The 25506-nt window shown below is 39.4% G+C and overlaps 1 protein-coding gene across 2 annotated transcripts in view; it reads right to left on the bottom strand.

Moving 5' to 3' along the window:
* LOC136883507 (fatty acid synthase) overlaps nt 1-25506 on the bottom strand; it is an 830097-nt gene that overhangs the window by 735498 nt on the left and 69093 nt on the right. For both annotated transcript variants that reach the window (XM_068229677.1, XM_068229680.1), the window contains exon 2: nt 23950-24138. In XM_068229677.1, the coding sequence (XP_068085778.1) occupies nt 23950-24133 (184 nt within the window). In that variant the 5' untranslated portion in view covers nt 24134-24138. The remainder of the gene's footprint in view (nt 1-23949; nt 24139-25506) is intronic.

Raw genomic sequence — 25506 nt, 5'->3', positions numbered from 1 at the left:
TCGGATTCACTAATGCATTCTTCTTATGACATAAAATCTCCTCCAGTCGTTGAACAACATGCAATGTTTCCATCTCCACCATCCCATTTTTCTTCCTCCCCCCATCTTACTTCTGTTGACAGTGCACTTAATATTCAGATAGTTAAGCAATCATTGCTTCTTGTACCTCAGCTACAAGCTACTGATCCTCGCAGCTTGACCATTTGGCTTTCCTCTGTGAGAAAATTTTTAAATATTACACTTGCTTCCTTTCCTCAATTAATTGGTCTTTTGTCGGCTAAAACTACTGGTTTCTTTTCGAAATTTTGGCTTGATAATATGTCTGATTTTTCTTCATGGTTCACTTACGGACTATCATACATAACTATTTTTTGCCCTATGAGATTCGTTACAAATTAAGCACTGTCTTTGTCCGTCGCCACCAACTACCTACTGAATCTACACATGACTATCTTGATTCTATTACTACCTATAGTGATGTACTGAACATTGCTTGTAATACTTCTGAATTAATTTCAATTGTCCGTTTTTATGCTGCTCCTTCCTTTCGTCAGCTCCTCGATGCACTTAACCCTTCCCCCACTACCATGCTTCAGTTATACAATTTGGCTCAGTCTCATGTCATTAATTCCTTAGGAGATCTTTCATATTATTCATCTATTCCCCCACCTGGTATCGTACCCCCTCCCCTCCCTATTTCGTTACCTTCGCCTTCTGTCTCTCCTTCTTCATCAACAAATCGTTCAACTATAACATGCTTTCGTTGTAAAGGTCAGGGACATATTTCTAAGTATTGTACTGCCTCACTTTCGGGAAACGCCTTCCACCCACGTCGTTAGGCAGTCGTCGTATTACTGGGGAAAACCTGCCTTCATTTACTTTTCCTCCTCCTGAAAATGTTCCTCCGTTTTCTTCTAGTGCTTCTTTTCTTCCTTGTACTTCTCATGTGTTGATAACTGTGAATAATTTGCCATCAGTTGCTCTCTTAGATGCAGGGATTGCCATATCCCTTATTAGTTTGCCATTTTTTGAATCCTTAAAAGCCAATTTTCCTCATTTGCAGTATACTCCATCTTCTCGGCAATGTATTTCCGCATCAAACCAACCTCTTCATGTCCTTGGCACTATATCTTTAAACATTAAAATGCAATATTTTTCCTGGCCCTTTACTTTTCTTGTGGTTGAACATTTATCGTCTCCTCTCATTTTAGGGTTTGATTTTTTTCTCACACTGGTCTCATTCTTGATTCCGTTCATTCCCAGGTTTCTTTTCATTTTTCATCCAAATCTGTTCCGTTGATAAACCCTTTTGATTGTCCCTTTTCCCATCAGTCTTCCTCCCTCACAATTAATTCTCTTTATTCTGATCAGGTACAGTCTCTCCTCCAGGAATTTTCTGATGTGATCACCCCTAACTTAGGGACTGTTAAGAACTTCACAGCCCATATCGATTTGACTGACACTACTCCGGTTCGCTCCTCTCCGTATTTTCTTAGCCCTCCTAGGATGAAGATTCTTAATGAATTAATTGATAAGATGCTTCGTGATGGCACTATCGTTCCGTCATCCTCCAATTATGCCTCTCCTGCCTTCATTGTTAATAAACCTGATGGCTCCTTTCGATTTATAGTCGATTATAGAAAATTAAACACCCGTATACTGTATGATGCCTATCCGATGCCTAAATTACAATCCGCTTTCCAACATTTTTCTAATTCTCATTATTTTGCTATTTTTGACTTCAACTCTGCTTACAATCAGATTCCCCTTGATGATGTTAGCTCTCGCTACACTGCGTTTATTACGCCTACTGGTTTATATCAGTTCAAAAAGTTCCTTTTGGGTTAAATCTGGGATCTCAGATCATGCAGCGTTTTGTTGATTCTTTATTTTCCGATCTTAAGTACAAATATTTGTTTCCTTTTATTGACGATATCCTTGTTTATTCTCCTGATTTCGAATCTCACCTATTGCATGTACGTGAAGTTCTTACACGTCTTCGTTCCGTTGGCTTGACTGTTAACCCTTCCAAGGTTCTTGTCGCTCAAACATCTATCAAATTTCTTGGTCATATCCTCAGCTCACAGGGTGTCGCTGTTGATCCTGACCGTGTTTCCGCCATTCATAAAATTCCCCCTCCTCAGAATTTGAAACAATTGCGCTCCTTTTTAGGCATGGTGGGCTTTTATGCCAAATACATTCCTAATTTTTCTCAAATTTCGGAACCAATAAATTTCCTTAAAAGAAAAGGCGTTAAATTTCATTGGACTAATTCTCAACAAATTGCTTTTGATACCTTAAAATCCAAACTTTCTCATGCCCCCCTCTTGCAAATCCCCGATTTTTCCCTCCCCTTTGAACTTTCAACTGATGCCTCTGATGTCGCTCTTGGTGCTGTTTTACAACAAACTTGTAATGGCCAAACCTTACCCATTGCATATTTTAGTCGTCTTTTATCTCCTGCAGAACGAAAATATTCTGTCTACGAAAGAGAAGCTCTGGGGCTTCTTTTGGCTATTGAACATTTTGCCGAATACTTGGACCATCGCGAATTTGTAGTACAGACCGACAATCAAGCATTATCCTGGTTGCTTCATAATGCTCCTAAAATAGGTCGTACTGGTCGTTGGCTCCTTCGGTTATCTCGTTTTAAATTTTCGCTTAAGTTTGTATCGGGTTTTCATAATTCGGTTGCCGATGCTTTATCCCGCCTTTTTGAAGATACTCAATCCCATTACTGAAATTGATTCTTTGCCTATTAATGCTATTACCTCTATTTCCTCCCTTACTAATTTTCCCCTTTCTTTTCAGTCCTGTGTGGACCATCAGAAACAAGATCCGTATTGTCAACAGCTCATTCAAGACCTTTCTCTTCCAAATTACTCTGGTACTTTTCGTTTGCAGAATCGTCTTCTTATTTTTAAACCTACTCCACGTGCTATTTCTCGCCTCGTTCTTCCTTCAAATTTACGTCCTATGATTTTTCAGTATTTCCATGGTTCCCCTGTTGGGGGCCACTTTGGAATGGCCAAAACTTATGCTCGTCTTGCCTCTTTATTTTTTTGGCCACAGATGAGAAAAGACATATATTCTTGGGTTCGTTTATGTGATTCTTGTCAAAAACATAAGCCACTCAACCACCAACCCTATGGGACATATGCCGCTTCTCCTGCCACTTATTCCGCTGAAAAATTCTATATTGATATTGTCGGCCCGTTAATAAAATCCTCAAAAGCTAATGCTTATATATTCACTTTGCTCGACGGTTTCTCCAAGTTTCTTATTGTTCGTCCGTTACGAAATATTTCTTCCCAAATAATTATTAATTTATTATCCACTCAGATTTTTCCTATCATTGGTCTTCCTAAAATATTAATTTCCGATAATGCCTCTATTTTTACTTCTAAGGCCTTTTATAATTTTTGTTTCTCTTACGGTATCAAGAAAGTTTTTACTTCCCCCTATCATCCTCAGGGTAACATTGTAGAACGTTACCATCGAAATCTCAAAACTTTTCTTTCTATTTTTCATTCTACTGACCATAAGTCTTGGGATTCCGAACTCCCCCATTTTGTTTTCGCATTAAATGCTACTATTAATTCTTCTACCTCCTTTACTCCTGCCAAGTTGTTTCTTGGCAGAGAGTTACACACACCCCTTTCTTTATCTTGGAATTTATCCTCATTATTGGATACCCCCTCTCATCTTCTCACTGATACTCAACTGAATCAAGCTCTTCAACAACTTCTTCACGCCAAAGATCTTCATCGTAAGGCTTGTAATTCCCGAGTCCGTTCCCCATCTTTTCAAGTTTCTGATTTTGTATTATTAAAGAATCATCCCATTAGTTCTACTTCTCAAAATTTATCTGCAAAGCTTTCTCCTCGCTGGATTGGTCCTTTCCGTATCCTCTCTTTTCCCTCTCCGACCACTGCCCTCCTCCAATCCCTTGACACTCCTACTGAGGTTAAAAAAGCTCATTTTTCTCAGATGAAGAAATTTTTCCCTCCTTCCGCTCCTGAGGGTTAGGGATAGAGATTTCTTCCAGGCTGCCTTTGTTGTTCCCTTTGGTTAGGTTTTTTAATCTTCTTTCATTTGTCCATTTTGAGTTTTCTATACTTGTATTTTCTTTTCTCTTTCCTTTTGCTCACTCAATTCTGCTCTCTCCACTCACCCTCCCCCTATGTCTGACTCTCCCATATATAAATTTTAGGGGTTTTACATTCCCTTTTTTGATTTCTCATATGGGAAACTTTACCTTAAATTACATATATTGTTCTAAAATATTTATTTTTATTGTATCTCTCTCTCCATATATATATACATTAAGGCCACTCCTTTTTTTATTAATGTATATATGTCTATTTTTTGTAACACTCTATTTCACCTTTCTCTTCCTTTCTACTTTCTACCATCTTTGTTTTCCCTTCTTCTCTCTCTCCTTCCATCCCTTTTTCCCTTTCTTCCCTTTTCCTTTTATTTCGCTGCTTATGCCTGTTTGGTTTTTGCTTTCCGTTTCTGCTTCATCGTTCTACGAGTTCCGGCGAGGGTATCTTCCGTGGTCACCATGGGAATTTCTTCTCCACCTCTGGATCATCATCGTCATCTCCCCCATCCTTCGGATTCGCCGAGTGGTGGAAATATGTTACGACCGCTCTACTACGTCTTACCTTCTGCCGCATTCATCTGCTTGCTCGTCCAGCTGTTCACTAATTGTCCTGCTCTCTGGCACTGCTGCTGCTTCCTCGTTGTGACGTCACACCTACGTATTTTTCATCGAGTAACTTCTCGAATATGTTCACCACCTATATAAGCAAGCTATTCCTTACTCTCGGCGGTCAGACATTCAGTTGGAAAACAGCTCGAGTGGAGAGAGCGGAACTGTTCGCCAACGGCTGGTCCGTTGCGACGTTTTACCTACTTTTATTTGTGAATTGCTGCATTGATTTACCAACGACTGGGTGAGCAAAAGTTACAACCTTTTATATCTTTCGCGCTCAATATCAAGATTTGAACTTGAATGTTAAATTATTTAGGGGTTTCATGGTTTCTATTCTAACTAAGTCCTCCAGACTGGAACCTTTATCAACCTCATACGCCAGAATAAACTGTGCTTGGACAAGTGAGAGTAGTGTTGCCACACCTTGAACTTTTCACTGACCCGAGTGATCGTTTACATTGCCAACGTGATAGCGTCTAAGCAGCCTGGAAGGATTTCCCCCCCCCTCCTCTTCATTCCTTTTTTCTCTTCTTCCCTCCTTACTCCGCTTCCTTTTTCTTTCCTTTTCTTCCTTACGGATATTGAGTTCTAAAAATTCTTGTCCTCCGATGCGCTATAACTCTCCTGCCCTCCTTTGGATGCAAAATAAAGATTGTAAGGGTGGCCTTAAATTATTGTTTATATAAAGATTTAGTGGCTTTGTTTCTTAATTAATGTGTTTGTGTACTTATATAGGTGTTGATTCTAGTTTTCCTGTCGAACCTTGCTCTTGGGCTTTTCTTGAAAGTCATAATAATAGTTCCCAAGAAATCTTAATAATTATTATTCTTGATTGTGTCTTGGTTGTCAAACGGGCTGAGCCCTTGTCAAAAGTTTGTAATTCCCCTTCTTTGCTTGTTGTACCCTGCTTATTCTAGTCATTTGAAGTTTAAAATACAACTTGTTTTAAAACCATTCTCCTTTTCTTACATTTGGTCAGTTGTGCGTTCTCTCTCATTCTTTACCTTTCCCTCTTCCCTTCTTCTGTTTAAAACAAAAAAAATTGTACTTACCACGGACACCCCTCTCGGGTAGCCCGCCGTGGCGTCCACTGGCTCTGCTGATTGGTGAATGATAAAATCTGATATACTAGGTTTCACCCAACGAGGCATTGACCGCAAGTCTTTCCGTGGTCCAACAAGTCACCACCAGTGAAATAACTTTGGTTTACCTTAAGCGTTGTGGTGTCCCAAAGATTATCTTTTGACGATTCTTTGTTGTTGTGGGTCGACCATCTCATTTTCTATGCTAAGGTTTTCGTTCCTTTTGCCACTGGTATGAATAACATATTTATTGGCACCCCACATTGACTTACCACGCCACAGGTGCAACAACTGAGACTGAAAAAGGAAAGACCAGCGCCATAACACTGCAAGCTTTTGGTGAACTCACATCCCAAGCAAACACAGCAGTGAATATTGAGGTTCACTCAACAATCAACGATTATCACTTCAACATGGAATGTATTGTTCTTCCCAGAATAACTGGCAATATACCTGTCTCACATATCAATTGCAAGGACTGGAACATTCCACAAGACATCACTCTCGCTGATCCTGACTTTCACATCCCTCAGGCTACCAATTTACTGATTGGCGCACAGTTTTTCTTACAGCTCCTGCAACCCGGAATAAAAAGCCGACAAGGTTACCCATGCCTACAGAACACACAGCTAGGATGGATTCTCAGCGGAGAATATTCACAACTCAATCGAGAAAGGGAAGAGAAGACACCAACCAAGTCGCTCTTTATCAGATCTGACCTCAACTTAGAAATACAAATTCAGAAGTTCTGGAGCCTCGAGTAAGTGAACCATGTTACACACTCACCTGAAGAGAAGGAATGTGAGGCCCATTTCAAGGACACCACAAGAAGAGATGAAACTGGGAGATTCATCGTAGAGCTACCCCTTAAGAGAGAGTTGCAACTTGGAAACTCAATGCAGACTGCCAGCCGACGTTTTCATCTATTAGAACGGAAACTACAAACTCAAGACGACCTTCGTAAAAAGTACATCACCTTCATGAGAGAGTACCAGACCCTTGGACACATGACGGAACTTCAGTCAGAACCCGTTAAAGGAGAAATATATTATATGCCTCATCACGCTGTTGTCAAGCATTCTAGCAGCACTACTAAAACAAGAGTCGTATTTGATGGATCAGCAAGGACTGACAACGGTACTGCCTTAAACGATATCTTAATGGTAGGACCTACAATTCAAGAAGATCTTTGCTCAATAGTTATGAGATTCCGCACTCACAACATTGCTTTCACCGCTGATATTGAAAAGATGTACCGCCAGATAATGGTTCATCCTAAACATCGACACTTACAGTGCATCCTATGGAGAGAACATCCTCAAGATAATCTAAAATCTTATGCTCTTAACACTGTCACATACGGCACGTCTGCAGCATCTTTTCTGTCCACAAGATGTCTCCAGCAATTAGCACTCGAAGAAGCTTCCGAATTCCCGAGAGCGACCGTGATCCTCAAACGTGACTTCTATGTTGATGACTGTCTTTCTGGAGCAGATACTTTAGAAGAAGCCCAGGAGCTGCGAATCGAGTTACAACAGCTTCTCAGTCGTGCAGGGTTTCCTTTGCGAAAATGGTGTTCCAATAGCCCTGAATTGCCGAACTCCATCCCAGAAAGCTTACGAGAAACTAAGCACTCGCTAACTGACAACGTTAGTGACATGGTAAAAACATTAGGGTTGACTTGGCATCCATCCACGGACAAGTTTAAAATAAACTGTAACGCAAATTTTCAAGAATTAATGGGCGATACGACGTTCACAAAGAGAATGGTGCTCTCAACGATGTCCTCAATTTTCGACCCACTTGGATTTATAAGCCCTGTAGTAATCAGCTTCAAGGTTTTCATGCAACGTCTCTGGCAGGAAAGGTCAGGATGGGATGACCCTTTACCAGTAAACGTACTTGATATTTGGTTGAAATTATATGATCAGATCCCCACGCTTAATAGCATCAAGGTCCCAAGATGTGTTCTCGCTGAAGGGAAAATCAAGTCCATAGACATCCATGATTTCTGCGATGCTTCACATCACGCTTATGGCGCCTGTATTTACGTGAGGTCTGTGAACAACAAGGGTGACGTTCTTATCAGATTGTTATGCGCAAAATCGAGAGTCGCACCTTTAAAGCAAGTCTCAATTCCCCGACTAGAATTGTGTGGTGCCTTACTGCTCTCCCATCTCCTGAAGAAAACACTTGCCTCTCTACAACTGCCATTCACTCACATACAGCTTTGGACTGGCTCGACAATTGTGCTAGCATGGTTAAATGCGTGCCCCACTAAATGGAAGACGTTCGTAGCAAATAGGGTTGCAGAAATTCAAGAAATTGCTCCCTCGAATCACTGGTCTCGTGTTAAATCACAGAATAACCCAGCAGATCTCGTCTCGCGAGGCATTGAACCAACAGACATGAAGAACAACATGCTGTGGTGGCACGGTCCAGCCTGGCTATGCTTAGACCCCTCAGCTTGGCCGAAACAAGAAACTATCTCCGACCCTAACAAGATACCAGACAAAAGAATATTAACTTCACTTGTTATTGTGCAACATAACGACTCATTTCTAAACACATTCTCTTCGTTAAACCGACTACTCAGGACGATTAGCTATTGCCTCAGATTTGCTTCAAACTGCAGGAGAAACCCCGATGATCGCGACATGTCCCCGTTAAGGCCTCAAGAAATAAGTAATGCCCTCAATGTATGTATCAAGATTGTTCAAGCAATATCCTATCGTGAAGAAATTCCTTGCCTCGAGCAAGGAAAAAACATTCACTCAGCTAGCAAAATTAGGAATTTAAGCCCGACTCTGGACCAACATGGCTATCTTCGTGTTGGTGGAAGACTGTACAGTGCATCATCCATCTCTTACGATGCTAAACATCAACTTATATTACCTCCCAAGCATCACCTCACGAAACTAATTATTTTAAGTGAACATCAAAGATTGCTCCACGCTGGACCCCAACTCCAGATATCATCATTACGTGGGAAATATTGGATTCCAAGAATTCGACAAGTCGTTAAAGGGTGCATTCATTCATGCTTGCCATGCTACAAATTAAAATTGACAACAAATCAACAGAAGATGGGAAATCTTCCCAAAGAAAGAATCACCCCTGCAAGACCATTCCTGAACGTGGGGGTAGACTATGCTGGTCCATTTTTTATAAGAATTGGAACACTGCGAAGCAAACGAACGGGCAAGGCCTACATCGCCATCTTCACTTGCCATGCCACAAGAGCTGTACATTTGGAAGTTGTCTCAGACCTTACAACGGATGCATTCATGGCCGCACTGCGACGTTTCACGTCACGCAGAGGATGTCCATCAAATATCTATAGCGACAATGGCACTAACTTCGTCGGTGCTGCAAGGGAGCTGAAAGACCTGCAAGAATTTCTCCAAGATTCTGATCAAAACAGAAATATTGTCGAAGCTGCAACCATAAAGGGGATCGCCTGGCATTTCATCCCTCCATCAGCACCGCATTTCGGCGGAGTTTGGGAGTCCATGGTGAAATCTTTCGAGTACCATCTGCGAATAACTATGGGTAGCACGGTGCTTACCTTTGAAGAATTAACTACCCTTTCTTCCCAAATAGAGGCCTGCCTGAATTCTCGTCCTCTAACAAGACTCAGCGATGATCCTACAGACTTATCTTGTTTAACCCCATCTCATTTCCTAATTGGGGAACAAATTACTGCACTTCCTGATCATGACCTTGTTCACTGTGGCATAAACAGACTTTCCAGATGGCAACATCTTCAAAAGATGACCCAGGACTTCTGGAAACAATGGCATAGGGAATATATTAACACTCTGCAGCAGCGCCACAAACGGACTGAGAAACATCCTAATCTTCGAATTGGAGATCTTGTGTTCATCAAAGATGACAACCTAGCACTTCTGCAATGGCGAATGGGCATAATAGAGTCTGTTCATCCTGGTGAAGACAACCTCGTACGGGTCGCCAGTGTGAGAACAAACTCCGGTATCATAAAACGACCCATCAAGAAGTTGTGTGTTTTGCCTGAGAATGAGAAAGAATACTAAAAGTTTCGAGTTACACAGTGATGTGATTTATACCTTTATGAACTCCCTGTGTTATGTGTTTATTCCTGAAGTGAATTATCTTTCTTCTTCCCTTCTTAAAAGGCCAGTGCCTTTTGGTGGCCGGTATGTTTGGTAAATTTTTACCTTTTCTTGTAAATATTTGTGTTGGTACGTATATCAAACAGTTGAATGTTAATAAATATGGTGTTCGAAGATACATTCCCAACAACATCCTTCTTTCTTGCTAACTCCGCAGTTTCACCCGAGGGAAAGGTCCGAATCGTTAACTATGTAACCTACTTTTCTTAAAATGTAACTTTCCGCCGGCTAATGTAAAATATTTCATAAATCTTTAACTGTAAATCGGGGATAGAGTGTGATGTACCCTCTCGAGATCCCCTTCATCTTGGTTTGAGGTGACTACGTTTTTATAACTATTTTTCATTCTGTAATGTGGTAAAGTAATTTCTATACGATTCACCTCAGTAGTTTGGGAATAGGCCGTGTTTCATCGGCCTAGAGCCCCTTAGGTTGTTTTAGTGTTCATATCTAGGAGTGCAAGTATCCGCCTCGATTCAGTTGGCGTTTCGGGCTATTTACTTAACCTGTTCTTTCCGCAAAGGCCCTGTAGGTTGGGTACTAGATACCCCTGTATAACATTACCTTTCAATTTGTAAGTTGTGCCTTGACGGGCGAGTGATTGTAATTTGCTGATATTGCCTTGAATAGGCTAGAAGAACCTGAGAGCTTGTTTGCTCTTTTCCAAAATTTTGTAATTGTAAAGAGTGCCTCTGGAAGGCTATATATTGAGATTTTGGAGAGCAAGTACTATTGAATTAGGGGATTTCTGCCCCTGAATAATTTGTACTCTTTTTTAAATTTGAGCTTGTAACTCAGGAAATGTGAAGCTAGGAGCTTAAAGCCCAAAGAGTTATGATTCTGAATCTTGGATTTTTCCCGATCGTGTTAATAATTGTACCTGTAATATTGTCGTGAAAAAATGGTTTAAGTTTGAAGTTCTAAAGGGTGTAGTGCGCATTGGTATCACCTAAATATCACTATAAAATTTGTCACAAATGGAACATAATAATTACTTTTACACATATCAAGTGAAAAATCCCTGGCAAATTAAGAAATATATGTTTTTTGGAGAATATTAATACGTACTTTACTACTTTGCAAGTACATTTGGAGTATGTCTTTTGTCTTACACTTTGAACAATTTCGTGTGTGATATCTGTGTTCACTGAAGTTCTTTGCTTTCGTTTCATTCTTCACTTGTCAATGACATCATTTCATGAATTGTATCGCGATATGCAATATTTAATAGGCGACAAAATGATATGGCCAATGTACATAAGAAAAATTCAGTGGACTAGTGATTTATTGGTCCAGGGATCGAGCTACTTTCGTTCGAACAGAAATAAAAATATTTATTGGTCCAGGGATCATGCTATTTTTCTTTTGACCTCCATTTTGCTGTTTGTAATGGCCAAAGATAATGAGAATCTACAGACATAGCACTCCCATTCCACGGTGCTAGCCGTGGACCTGAATAAAGTAACAAAAGACGGCACCGGCAGCGAATGGACAAAGATAATGAGAATCCACAGACATAGCCCTCCCATTCCACGGTGCTAGCCCTGGACCTGAAGAAAGTAACAAAAGACGGCACCAGCAGCGTAGTACGACGTAAACCAGTCCTGTCTACAAGCCTTAAGTATGTTTTCATATTTCTCAAATAACGACGGTATTTCTTAATTTGCCAGGGATTTTTCACTTGATATGTGTAAAAGCAATTATTATGTTCCATTTGTGACAAATTTTATAGTGGCATTTGGGTGATACCTTTGCGCATCATACCCGTTCTAAAAATATAACCTTCAGTTTAAGTTTTAAATTCAATTCTTGACATTGTAGTTAGACCCATTCACCCCAGCACCTTCTTTAACCTCTTTCTGCTCCACGGGTATCCCCGTAACAGTGACATAGTATCTTATGGCTCCGAGATACAGTGGCCTCCCGGAATTTAGACCACATCTCTTGCACCTATGCTGCGTGCCATCTAGCCCTACCCTACGAACCTTGATTTAACTATAATACATTTCATTTTGTGGGTTGGTATCCCTTCCATGATAGTTAAGCTGTGTCCAATCAGCGGCCAGCCACGTAACTATAAAAAAGAAGCTCATTTCCTGCTAAACCCCAAGAAGTTAAAATCAAGCTGATAAAAATCACCAAAAATTATAATCTTCCCCTTAGCAAAGAGGCCAATTTTCTCGCTTCAAAAAACAATCTCCTTCAATTCCCATCTCCAAGTAATAAAAATCTCCAACACCATCTCTTCCCCTGGCCAGAGAAAAATCGACACTTTCTAAGTGGCCCACCTCACTTAATTGAGGAATTCAAACGCACCAGCAGCAGCCTGGGGATGTATTCCAAAATCTCCAAGGAAGAAAACTCAAATACTTCAAAACAAAATTTTATGCAGGATTACAAAAGCCCCATTGTTGAAATAAAATAGGGAGATACGAAGACAACATCGAATTTCCACTATCGGATATCAGATCCGGAAAATAGCTGAGATGGCGAAGTCCAGGATGCTCCTTATCGAGTCCAACGAACCAGTCATCCCCATTCTTAAACAGTTCATAAGAACCAAGAAGCCCACCGCACGACTTAAATATCGGAGCCCTTGGCTCACTAACGACCTGGATAAAGTACTCCTTTTGGTCTTTTCCAAATTAAAACACGCCATTAACTAATTATTATCTAAACATCAAAATGACGACCCTGAAAAGGCCTGTTTCTTAAGAAGGTGGCCCCCTCTCCCCAGAGTCACTAACTTACATAAGAAATTTTCCAAAATACCGTTGAGGGAGTTTCTCGTCTGCACAACAGGCTATGCTAGCCTACTGTCAGACTGCTTTTCTCCCAATAGTGTAAGTGAACAGAGATTTACCGACTCATTAGTCATTCTCGGAAACGGATGAGAAAAAATGGCATAGTTTTCGCCCTGGGACCCTCCATTTACTCTACCACAGCAAAAAGAAAATCAGCGAGTGTCTTCTTACGTGTGCGAATGGACTAGTGAACTTGCCGTGTGACTGCTGACTGGTAGACTGTGTACGCAGGTGGGATGTGAATCTATCGCTATACTCGGTGACTCCTCTGCGGACCGAGGGAGATATTTTTAAAATACTTCAAAGAGTAATGTAGAAATTCTGTAGGTGCAAGGGTAGTACTTACGGTTTTATTAAAAAATAGGGGGAATGTTAGAACCTTTAAGGGAATACTAGGACAAGGTTTGGTTTGCCTTATGTAATATAACCACGCGGAGATAACCTAAATCGTTGCCTATATTATAACTCACAAAGTCATGAAATGCAGGTCTCTTTAAGCAAAAAAAAAAAAAAAAGCGGGCAAAGCTGTTCCGGCATTCTGCCCCCAGTACTGTCCTTGCCGATTCACATGGCGTTCATAATTTTTTTATAATTGTAGTTGACCTCTTACTATTTCCTTTTAATGCTTCGTTACCAGTGGTAGTTTGATTATGTCTTGGACCCTTTTGATATTTTAATGCTCCATATATGTCGGTTTGCCTTTGCTGGCAAGATGTAGTGTTTACAGTGCACTATGTCTTCTGGTATGGGCTAGAATAAATTTGTTACTTTCATTGACCTGTCTCAGTCTTATCCTTGGCTTTGACAATATGAAAGTGGCTGAGGTATGAGTGATGCTAGTAATGCCATTCCTTATGCAGCCAGCCCCTGCTATGAATGGTGTGAAAATGTCGCTCATAGGGTCGCTTGGTGCATGCATTTCAGTGGGCTTGGCAGACTGATATGTAATAGCAGCTTCTGGCTCAGTGGGGAAAGCAATGGGAAACTACTTCACTCCGCATTACCCTCGTACGCCCCTTCAGTGACACCTCGGCCATCTATGACAGCTAATGGTGGACCTGTTGAGGATCCAGCCAGCCTTCGGGCTGAATACCCAACATACATACATACATACATACATACATACATACATACATACATACATACATACATACATACATACATACATACATACATACATACATACATACATACATACATACATACATACATACATACATACATACATACATACATGGCTCTATTAAACAGTATTGTTTAAATGTTTGTTTGACTTTTAGATTATCTTATTTTAACACTATATGGGTGTTCTGCCTGTTATTTTGACTCTCACCATAGCGGGTGGAATACAGACTGTTCATTAATTGTGTGTTTGGTATGGTTGTGTGGTTATGCTTTATATGTGCCTTGAAGAGAGCATTTCTCTTGTTTTCATCGGCAGTACATGGCGGGCCCGGTCTAGAGTACAACTGTTTGATTAATTGTGTCTGTGACACGCTTCGAGACTTGAAGCTATGTTTGAGACAAGGTCAGGTTACCTTGAAAGTTAAGAAGGTAAGGAAAGAGTACAGTAGTACTGCAATTTTTGGAATTAATGTGGTGCACACGTTTGGGCTAGATGTTTTGGAGCTCCATGTCCTGGAAAATATTTGAAACCTACATATCATGTGAAGTGTTTATTTAATGATATTAGACTTGTATGAATGTAGTCCCTGATTTATTGTAGAGGATGAAATGAGAAACTGATGGTATGCCATTACCATGCAAAGTGGGATTTTCTTTAGCTGATTTGTCCCTTTTATTTATTAATGAATGTCTTACTTTCGTTATTTAATATATCTAATAATGTGCACAATTTGTGCAAAATAAAATTACAACTACACGACTCTATTAAATAAAAAAATACTGTGCAAAAGATAAGATGTACTATAGCTCATGCAGGTCTATGATATGTTTCCCTTGATTCATACACTTAAGAACGTGGTAACGTTCACAGATTCTGTTGCGCATCTCACAGACACAACTCGAGTTTATATCATGGTACAGTTTATGATGGGAGGCATACACAGCCAAAGAGGTCACAAAGTGACGTAAGTCCTGATTCGCGTCCATCCATGCTCTGTTCATTATGACCTCGGTCGAGTAGGACTCTATCCAAATTTCTCTTCTTCTCAATGTCATTTCTTCCAGAACCCACCGCCAGTTGGTGGTAGAAGGCAAAAGAAATCTGAATCTTAAGTTCTCCATTAAGAAGGGCTCCCGAGCGAGCTCATATACTAATCTTGAGCGGGTGTATTTAGATACACCAAGAACAGCCTTCAGTATCTACCCTTTTACCCATTCCATTGTTCGAAGATCTCCAAAGTTTAACTTATCCCAAGTTACCTCTATGCTATACTTGAGTACTGTATGACGGAATTAACATAAATAAGCTCCCATCTACTGTACACATTTTTGGAACTGGATTTTATTACCGTAGAAATTCATTTTCGGATACCTTCCATCAAGATGTGGACTAATGTTATTTTAAAAGTGATTTGAAGTCACGAACTGCTCATATTTCCTGCGTCTGTGAACGTGGTTCAACTCATTTGAATTTTACTTATATACCAAATGGAACGAATGTTTTAGGCCGTGAGCCTCTGTCTGCTGCTGCTCTCTCCCGTAGGGAGCCTTGTTTGCCCTTGCTCTAACCTTCTGCGCAGCTTGCTGGCGAATACAATATCTTCTTACTTCAGGCAAGTACTGGCTATCTAACTGCTTTTGACATCCGTTACAACATTGACTGGATCCAGCATCACTGCTCCGATGCAAGCTGTTTTACTGCAGGAGCAAGTCAGTTTAATGTGATTTTAAAACGTCTTTTTTTCTTACTACTCCTATGCAAATAGTGTTAAATAAATTCTTGTTCCATTGGTTATGTAGATGAATAATTATAACTAGATTAAAGATCAAACAAGGCATATCTCTCTGTACTTAAAATGCCATCAAACCAACCCCTATTTTTCCACATGCTCATCTATTATACCAGGCCTGTCCAACACAAAATTTAGTACCATATTTACTTGCCTACAAGAACCTAATTTTTTCTTGTTTACTTTTTGGAGGGTATAAAACAAGCGTGTCCAAACTTTTCATGTGCTGGGGCGCACCTGACTCTTGGTTAACGAGGCACAGGATCCATTTGAGGATGAATGCCTGGGAAAAATGTAACCATAACTAGTATGTTCAGAAATATTTCTAAACCTTCAGCTACGGTTAATGTTGGTACAATACAATTTGCATTTAGAGGGTGCTAAACAAGTATACCAGGAACACTGTATACTTTATTTCCTACTTGTCTTCAATTTAATATTTTGTTTTCTCTCTCCTGACATCTGAACACCTTGATGAACGATGTACTGGTACCTAAACAAAATGCAGGCTGACTTCAGCTTTCTTCAATTATATAAATATATTGTGTAGCCATGGGCTGTACTGTAAAGACGATTGCCCTCTCGGGCTGGACAGAAAAGATACTAGGTTATATGTTGACCCCAAGGTCACTCACCAGCCTACAAGAACACAACTAAACCTTCAATGAGATGCTCATATTGTAGCTCACAGAAATGCAGTGTGCACTTTAAACGTACAGCAAATTATTGTAACATCTCTCTCTTTCCGTGCCAGTAGCCAATTCTGATGCCAATTTAAAAATTGATTTAATATAAAGTTTTCATGTGTTACAAACGGATGCGAGCCAGTGAATGATGTTTGCAATTAAAGAACGAACAAGAAATTGAGTGAACTTCATTCACAGTCAGAACTTTCAGTAGATCCAGCTAACGTGGGCAGCTCCCAATATTTCTTCAATGGTTTAAAGTATTGAAATTATAGTGTTTTTTTTTACAAGTTGCTATACGTCGCACCGACACAGATAGGTCTTATGGCGACGATGGGATAGGAAAGGGCTAGGAGTGGGAAGGAAGCGGCCGTGGAAAACCATCTTCAGGGCTGCCGACAGTGGGGTTCGAACCCACTATCTCCCGAATACTAGATACTGGCCGCACTTAAGCGACTGCAGCTATTGAGCTTGGTGGTTCAAATGTTAAGGAAAAGTCATATTTCTTTCCCAAGCTAATTTTACCCAATATCTAAAAATAACTGTGAATGATGGGTCCTTGACCCTGTTTAAAGCAATTTTATATTGGCCATTTTTATTGTTTATGTCATATTTTGGAACTAGCCTGAGCTTGTACTTGGAATGCAACTCCTAACAACTTTTATAACTGCTCTGAATGACTTAATGAGCTTCAAAAGTCTCCCAACACCAGAATAACATGCAATTTCTGTGGTTTATTTGAGCTCAGCAATGAAGGTTTGATGTGATATCAATTACCGTACTTCTACACACAGAAAGCTATGAACTACGTTGCTACTATTATTAATTTCCCTGTGAGCTCGTCTCATATTTACTTTGTATGTACAATATAGTGGACCTAGTTCCCTGGATCCTTAGAACATAGCTGTCGTCTGGTTGCTGAAGGTATTGTTTCTATACTCTGATAACAATTAAATCAATTTATAATGTAAAGTAATTACACATATTCCTTATTATTAAAATAGAAGGCTATTTTTAATGAAGGACTGTTTGCCAAAAAAATGTAAGAAACATTAGAAATTATTGGTTAATTCGTTTCTTGTTCTATTCTGCATACCTTCCACTTTTTTCCACATTACTTCCATGTTTTTATTGTAGCATAAGGCAAGTTTTTGCAGACACTCCGCTGCTTGCAGGGGGGACCGTTTCTGAATCATAGTATTTTGTACATCACTGGAGTGAAAATCCTTGCTGTCGAGGAACTCATTCGTGTGTAGAAAGAGGTGTGCAAGATGGGGTCTGTAGGGAGGGTTGTTGAATTGCAGCCAGCCGAAAGACTAGCAACTATCACTTCTTTCTGCACATGAAGAAGTTGTCATATGAAATGAATTTCATGTTGGTCCATATTTATGATTGATCACTATCAACAAGGATGAGAAGGTCCACCTATGACTCCACTAAATCAGAACGACACAGACTCATGCTGTGAATGCCCCTATTAATACCACAACAATGGCAGTTTATAGCAATAGTTAAATCCCCAGACCAGGGATACGCATCACATGTAGGTCACCTTTTTAACTCCAACAATTATGCAAGATAAAAGCTACACCAAACGGACTACGATTTTCTTAAAAGAAAAAGTTGGAATTCAAGACGACAAATTGGGGCAAATATGCATTTATAAGAAGGGGAGTTAGGGATTGGAATAACTTACCAAGGAAGATGTTCAATAAATTTCCAATTTCTTTGAAATAATTTAAGAAAAGGCTAGGAAAACAACAAATAGGGAATCTGCCACCTGAGGGACTGCCCTAAATGCAGATCAGTATTGACTGATTGAGAAAGTGACACCTTCCTCGTTAGTGTAATCCAGCCTGTTGGTGTTGAAGCGAGCGTGGAGTCTGTCTACTGCGATGATGAAGGCTGGACGGAATCCTTATTCAAGCCTCGTCGTGAACTATCTGAACCGATGGATCCGGGTTGATGCTCAATGATTCTAACGGGATCTATACCCCGAGAACTTTCTTCAAACTCTTTTGGCCTTTGTAGTTCAGAAACACCTTCATCTACCTTTTTAAGTTAAGTGATATACTTCAAGCCTCATCGTCGTAAGTAATAAAATAATTTCTGGGACATCTCTGTTATACAGCGATTGGATTTTCGACAAAGTGTTATCAAGCACTTAAAATGTGTCGTGCGAGTGATACTTCGGAATTTTAAAACTGTGTATTGTACGTAATGGGAACTTGGGTTCGTGAATTATTATTATTATTATTATTATTATTATTATTATTATTATTATTATTATTATTATTGTTATTATTATTATTATTATTGTTTATTGGTAAACCTCGAGCCTTTGTTTGAGGGTTGTATTTGAGTAATTGAAAGGTTACTAAGCGAGGCAGTTTTCACAGGATTTATATGTTTAAAGTTTCTTTCCCTCTTTAATTTTATTCTGTTTATTACTTCATTTGTTCTTTTCCTTTTTTTGGGACTCCAGTTTCTGATTTTCTTTTGTCCTTACTTTTGCATTGTTGCGTCCCTGCTTCGGATTGGCCCAACTCCTTCTAAGGTGGGCGTGTTTGTTGCCCTTGCTATGGTGTTCATTATTAATGTTGTTGTAGTAATTGGTTTCGCGCTTGTTGACGACCTTGTCTATTTAATTGAATGTCGATAATTTGTGTCATTAGCACCCAATCTCAGTTTTCTTTCTGGATATTTTAATACTATCCTACGTTTTAATTCCTTTTTCATAATTTATTTATTTGATTGCCTTCATTCTACTGGGGAATGTGTGTGTTTAATTTTCTTGTGAAAGCTCCTCGCATAACACTCTATCTAATGTTTTGAATTTCGGTTTAAAATAAATTCTTAAGGATAAGAAACTATTATCTAGCACAAAAATTCAAAGGAAATACCTAAAACTGGTGTTAACAATTAAATTAGTAGAAACCTATGACACTGAGGTTACAAGCTCCGTGTTTCTTAAATTCTACTGAACTACATTAATTGATTGAGGAAGTGTATTAATAGCAATTATTAGGAATCTTATTAATTAGGATGGATCCATCGTTTTTAGGGGGTAGTTTGATCAATATTTTATTTATATTTCTTGAACGTGTTCTGCATTTTATTGTCCTAATATATTTTTTAAAAATTTTATCATGCCTAATTTTCTTAAAACAAACTTGGTGTTGTACAGTGACGCGTTCTTTCTTTCTTCCACGGTTTGTAGTCACCTGCACAGATGAGGGTAAGTACTCCGTTTTATTTGTGTTGTGCCTTTTTTTCAAGGTGACGTTGCTTCCACTTGTTGTTTTGTTTCTGCCCTTACTTCTTGTAAGCACTGTATCTTTGATGCTGGCAGTTTAGATAATTTAGGGATGTTGTCCGACTATTGCAACTGGAACGATTTTGGCTTCGAACGGGGCCATGGCGGATCTCAGGGACGATCTTGTAATTGATCTGATATCAAATATACCCTTTGTAGCTGCTGTCGCTCGCTGTTTTATCTGGGTACTGAACAAGTTCATTGTATTTTGTAAGGTTATAGCCAGATATTTAAAGCTATTAACAGTTTTTAGAGGTTTACTTTTGAAAAATATTCTGTGTTCTGAGAAGACACGTCCACCCTTCCTGAAAATCATGTGCTCACTCTTCTCTGTATTAGTTTGTAAGTCACTGTTTTCTGCCCGGTTTTCCAGAGCTTGGGTTCCGTTTTATAACTCTGTGAATACATGCGACCCCACAACCATATCATTTGCTTCGTTTGAGTCTTCTCTAATTTCCTGAACAGCATAGTGCGTAGGGACATCGAACAGTGGGGGGTTGAGGGGCCTGGAGTACACCGTTCGTCAGTATGATCTGTCTGGAAATTGTTACGTTGTTGGAAATTTGTATGTTATTACTCCTTAATACTTTGTGGATCCAAACTGTGAGAGATTTATTTTCTTTTACTAAAGAATCTAGTTTCGTGGAGAGGATTGTCCTATTTATATTGTCGACGGCTTCCAAGAAATATATGAGTACTGCATGGAATTTTTCTTGAGGCGTTCTAAGGGCATTCTCTATGTCATATTTGATATTTCCGATTACCTGAAGCGTGTTTCGTCCTCTTCTAAAACCAGATATTACCGTCAATTTCATCGGTAAGTCGTTTTGTCACAAAATTTGTTTCCTTAATAGATTGTTTTCTAGGGCGATCCTTTTGGAGGAATTAGGGTGACACGTATCTCCTTTCCTTTTGTGGAGCGCCTCTATTGTTTAAGTTCTCCATGATATTGGGATGTTTCCTGACCGCAGACATGGATTCATTAGGTTTGTAAATGCTGGGAGTTACATGTTAACTGCTGTCTTGATATGCTCATTAAAGATACCGTCACGTCCGGATGCTTTCCCGTTTTTCAAACTAGACACAGCATTGAGAACCTCCTCCACTGTGAACAAGCAGACAATGGTGCCGTCAGGTTCGATTTTTTTCTTTTGGTATGCTGCCATGGGTCCTTTCTGAGTTAATATAAGGGTAAAGTGCTCCTCCCAAATGGACATATCAATGTTACCAGCAGTTTAGGTATTCCTGGGTCTTAGTGCCAGGCAAGGATTTCTCCGTGCCCCTTCTGCCATCCTGGCCGTTTCAAGTTCGGTGAAATCATTTCAAGTCTTCTTGAGTAAATTCTTATATTCCTTTCTAAGGTGACTACAAGTAGTTATGGCTTCTTGATTATTACTGGCTTTTGCTATGTGGAGGCCTTGCAGGACTTTTTCCTTTGTAAGTAACAGGTTTTATTAAACCATTTTTGTGATTTTCGTTTTGTTAGATTATGGTAATAGAGGATAGAATTATGTTCTCTAGTACGGTAGCACATCCAGATCAACCGCCTCTGTTCTATTATTAAAGTGAATGAGTTTGTCTGACCTTTGCAGGAGAGCGCTTTCATTCAACTTTAGGAAGATATTCTTTGTAAGGCTTTTCTCATTCTTAACTTTTGCATGACCAGCAATTGCAAAGCTTGCTACGGCAGGGCAATGCTTCTTAAGTGGTCCTTCTGCTCCTGAGTAACGTACTGTGTAGTCCAAAAATTAAATAAGACTCCCCTGTAAAATATTAAATCTATTGTACAACTCCCATTGTATGCAAAATACGTTTTAAAAATAATAACTTTAAAAGTTCTACTTTTACAGTACTTTAAAAAGTTTTTATTCTTAAAGCGAAGTTATACGTACATGTTTCGTCCTTCTTGGGGACATCTTCAGCCTAACGAAGAAGGAAAGTTAAATAGTAAAATTAGCATAACAAAAAAGGTGTTATATACAGTACATGTCACCTCCGTACAGGCCATGAAGGCCCTTGGAGGAGTGGAAGGTAAAGGCTTCCATCATTGTTAACCTCGGCACTTGATGGGGTAGAGTGGTTAACTCTCATCGTTGTTCAAGTATAAAATCTTATGTTTATTCACACACAGGTTAAGAGAAAAATCATGACGAGCAGTTATGCCGCTAATCGTAAAATGTGTTCCATTAATGGTTGAATGGATAATAAACAGTGTGTAGTAAAATTAGGTTGTTAACGCACTGAGAACTTTTCATGTGGTGCCGTTATTAGTTGAAAATCCCGGTTTGGGTTGTATATTTTCAATTATGGAGTAATCTAGAATGAAAATAGGTTATTGAGAAATTGTGCAAACTTAAACAAGATCGAAAGGTAAGAGAAAGTATATAACCCACATGCGAGTACTTATATTCCTTGCCGGTCGTTAAGTTTATTGTTACACATGCCGAGGGCTATGTACGGATTGTTGTCTATTGTTGGCTGGAGGTAGCAGTCAAGTAGTGGAAGACTTAAGGGGTCGAGAGAATGGTGAGTGGGTGAAGGCTAGTATTCTCGTTGGGTATTTTTAATAGAATGTATTACCGAGGTCGATAGCTAAAAGTGCGGCCAGTATCCAGTATTCGGGAGATAGTAGGTTCGAACCCCACTGTCGGCAGCCCTGAAAATGATTTTCCGTGCTTTCCCGTTTTCACACCAGACAAATACTGGGGCTGTACTTTAATTAAGGCCACGGCCGCTTCCTTCCCACTCCTAGCCCTTTCCTGTCCCATCGTCGCCATAAGACGTATCTGTGTCGGTGCGACGTAAAGCAACTAGCAAAAAAAGAATGTATTAATTATTCCTTTGGAAAGGGTGTTAAGATTCTATGATATTTTTTTCGGTGTACCATTGGGGTTTGTTATTTGGTTTATGTCGAAGAAGACATTTTCGTAAATATTGAGTAAGATATTTATTAGCTGGTTTAAGGATGGAGATATCTTGTTCTAATGTTTAAAATGAATGGTTTGAGTCCGACATGTGGGAGCTCATGGCAAAACATATATTGTGCTTTTTGGCGTGTGTTCCTGGTAACGAATAAGAAAATTACGTCCAGTTTGGACTATATAACTGGGCTTGGCATTGCAAACAATTTAGTTTGTGTACTCCGGAGTTCATGTATTTATTATTTTTACTGTGAATGCTTTAATGATTGTAAAGAATAGTGGAATTGTTATCAGCTGTTCCGAAAGCTATGTAATTTTTTTGAAGATGTTCGTAGTTTAATAGACGTTATTGTCCTTATAGGTGAACGCGACATCATCTTCTTTCTTTTTGGAATCTTTTAGTAGCTTGGTAGAAGGTTTTTTCGATTTTATTGACAATTTCGTGGACAAAACTCCTTTTACAACCATTCCTGTCAGCTTGGTATAAATTATGCCCATTTTATTCTTAAAATATTTTCAGATATTTGGATATTGAAGGCTCTGTGGATTAAGCTAAAAATTCCGCTCCGTTTTCGTCTCCAGGATGAAGCGAGTTATATTTAACAGTCTTGATAGTTTGCGCCGGTTTCCGAAATATTTTGAAACAAATTTTGTTATTGTGTCTAGTTAAAGTTAGATCGAAAATTTGATCGAGTTGTTGATTTCTGATTCTAGTGTAAATTTAATATGTGGGTCTACGTCATTCAAAATCTCTAAGATTGATTCAATGTTCGTTTTCCTTTCATTCAGTATAGCGAAAACATCGTCAAAAAATCTGGCACAGAAAAGTATTCCTTCAATGTTATTGAGAATTTTGGACTTTCTTAACCGATCCACGTATATTTCTGCCAGTATCCCTGAAGCTGATCAACCATATTGTTAACGCAAAGTAATTATTGCATAAAACGAACTTCAGAATAGTTATAAGCTCGCCAATCTCATGTCTTGTGTGCAATTATGGCTGCTTTCTAAAGAAACTCTGGATATTGCGTGCGCGAGTCCAACAAATAACCTGGGCGTTTGCGCAGAGCATTATCTCTCTGTCAGTCTACCATACACTCCACTTCCCCTCCCTTCCGTGAAGCACAGCAGCAGACAGTGCTTTGTGGCCTGGCATAGCAAATACGGTGAGTTCGTCAATATGAATCACGCGCCCGTAATTAACTTCATTTTCTGGAGAAGGAAACTTTTCTCCGACTATTTGATTGCACCATCGTTTTTAATATAACACGAAGAGCATTTCTGACTCTTTCTGTATAATTTTGATATACCCTGTAGATATAATTGTATTTATATATATAGTGAAACTTACGGTTAATGAATTTCTTGTTAATGATCATGTCTTCCTTGTTGAGTAGTTTGTCCCTCAGCTCGTAGATGTTATCACACTGGGGATAAACACCACTTATACCAGTTATTACTATCTCCTCGCCTTCTGGAGGATGAGAGAGCCTCTTTCCATTCCTGATGTGACGTTCCATGAATGTAGGAGCCATTTGATCTGTAATGGGAGAAACGACAGTCTTCAATTATTTTGTACAACACAAATAGCCAGGTAATGATAATAGAGTAATAATAAAAATAGTAGTTGTAGTAGGCCTAAGTATATTTTCTCCAGACTGTACAGTTTTTCAACCTAATTAATATATACGGAGAAAATAAAATAGAGAACAAACCCCAAAAGAAAACATAAAGTTTACAACTTGTCTACTCGTTTGTATTATTCATTTTACCAAGCCGTTTTGTTATCCGTTATGAACACTGTTTTCTAGTAGGACATCCCGTCTTCTCTACTTGTGCTCCAACCTGCTTAAATTGTTTTGTGTCTAGGAATCAGAAAATAATGATACTACTATTGTTTTTATTAATCTATACGGAGAAAATTAAAGAGAGAACAAACCCGAAAGAAAACTTATGAAGATTAATTAGGTTGAAAAACTGTTCAAGCTGGAGAAAATTAATCTACTACTACTACCTTCATCGTTGTAAGATGCTAGGAGGCAGGACACAACCTCCCGCTTTATATTTCAACAGGACTTTACGATTTGGTATCGGGATGTCATCAACTTGACTTCAGCCCTCACTGTATCGGGAGGATTGTACCTCAGGGTACCTAAGGGGTCCGCGCGTCCCCATCCAGACATCGGCAGCGGCGGCCGTTCGTGTCGCCCAACCCTGGACGCTACAGCCCGGACTTGGGCTACTTCGGTGCTGTTATCAGGGCACACTACTTCAAGAATCCGAAACAAACAAATGAAAACTGACTATTCAATAAGATATATTCCAGCCTACAAACGTATTTCTCAAAATTAATCAGCTAATGTACTTCAAAAGTTCAAAGCTGTTCAACCCATTGTAAAAACTTATGGGGTGGAGGTCTGTACCTGCGGTACACCTTTCCCGGCTATTTAAACTGCGCGCCTTTTCTAAGGTAATCTATGTCAACAAAGTTGACTTGTGAAATAGAAACATTCGCATTTTACAGTCAGATGCCTCTACCATCGATTTAGTTGCTCCCTCTTCTGGACTAAAAATTAACTACTGGATAGAGTAATATTTATTTTTGGAGTTGGCAAACCGTTTTGTCTGAGGATCGTTTGTTTATGTATCGAAGTTTTCAACACTTCAGCTGATTCCTCCTCGATTATAATCAACCTATCAGATACTTGGAAGTAGGTTCTCTATCCAATTAAATCCGGGGGTGTGTACAGGAATCCAGTCAATCAGCAAAGTGTTCAGGAAGCTTCCCCTCACGGCACTATAAAATCAGGGTACTTCAGGGTCCTCTTGTGTGAATCGCTCCAGTGCTTGGGAGTGCGACTTGACGGAGGACGAAGGGAGGCAGGGGCGAGACCTGCGTGAGAAAAAT

This window comes from Anabrus simplex, chromosome 11 (assembly GCF_040414725.1).
Source record: "Anabrus simplex isolate iqAnaSimp1 chromosome 11, ASM4041472v1, whole genome shotgun sequence".
NCBI lineage: Eukaryota > Metazoa > Arthropoda > Insecta > Orthoptera > Tettigoniidae > Anabrus > Anabrus simplex.
This window is presented reverse-complemented; position numbering and strand designations above follow the sequence as displayed.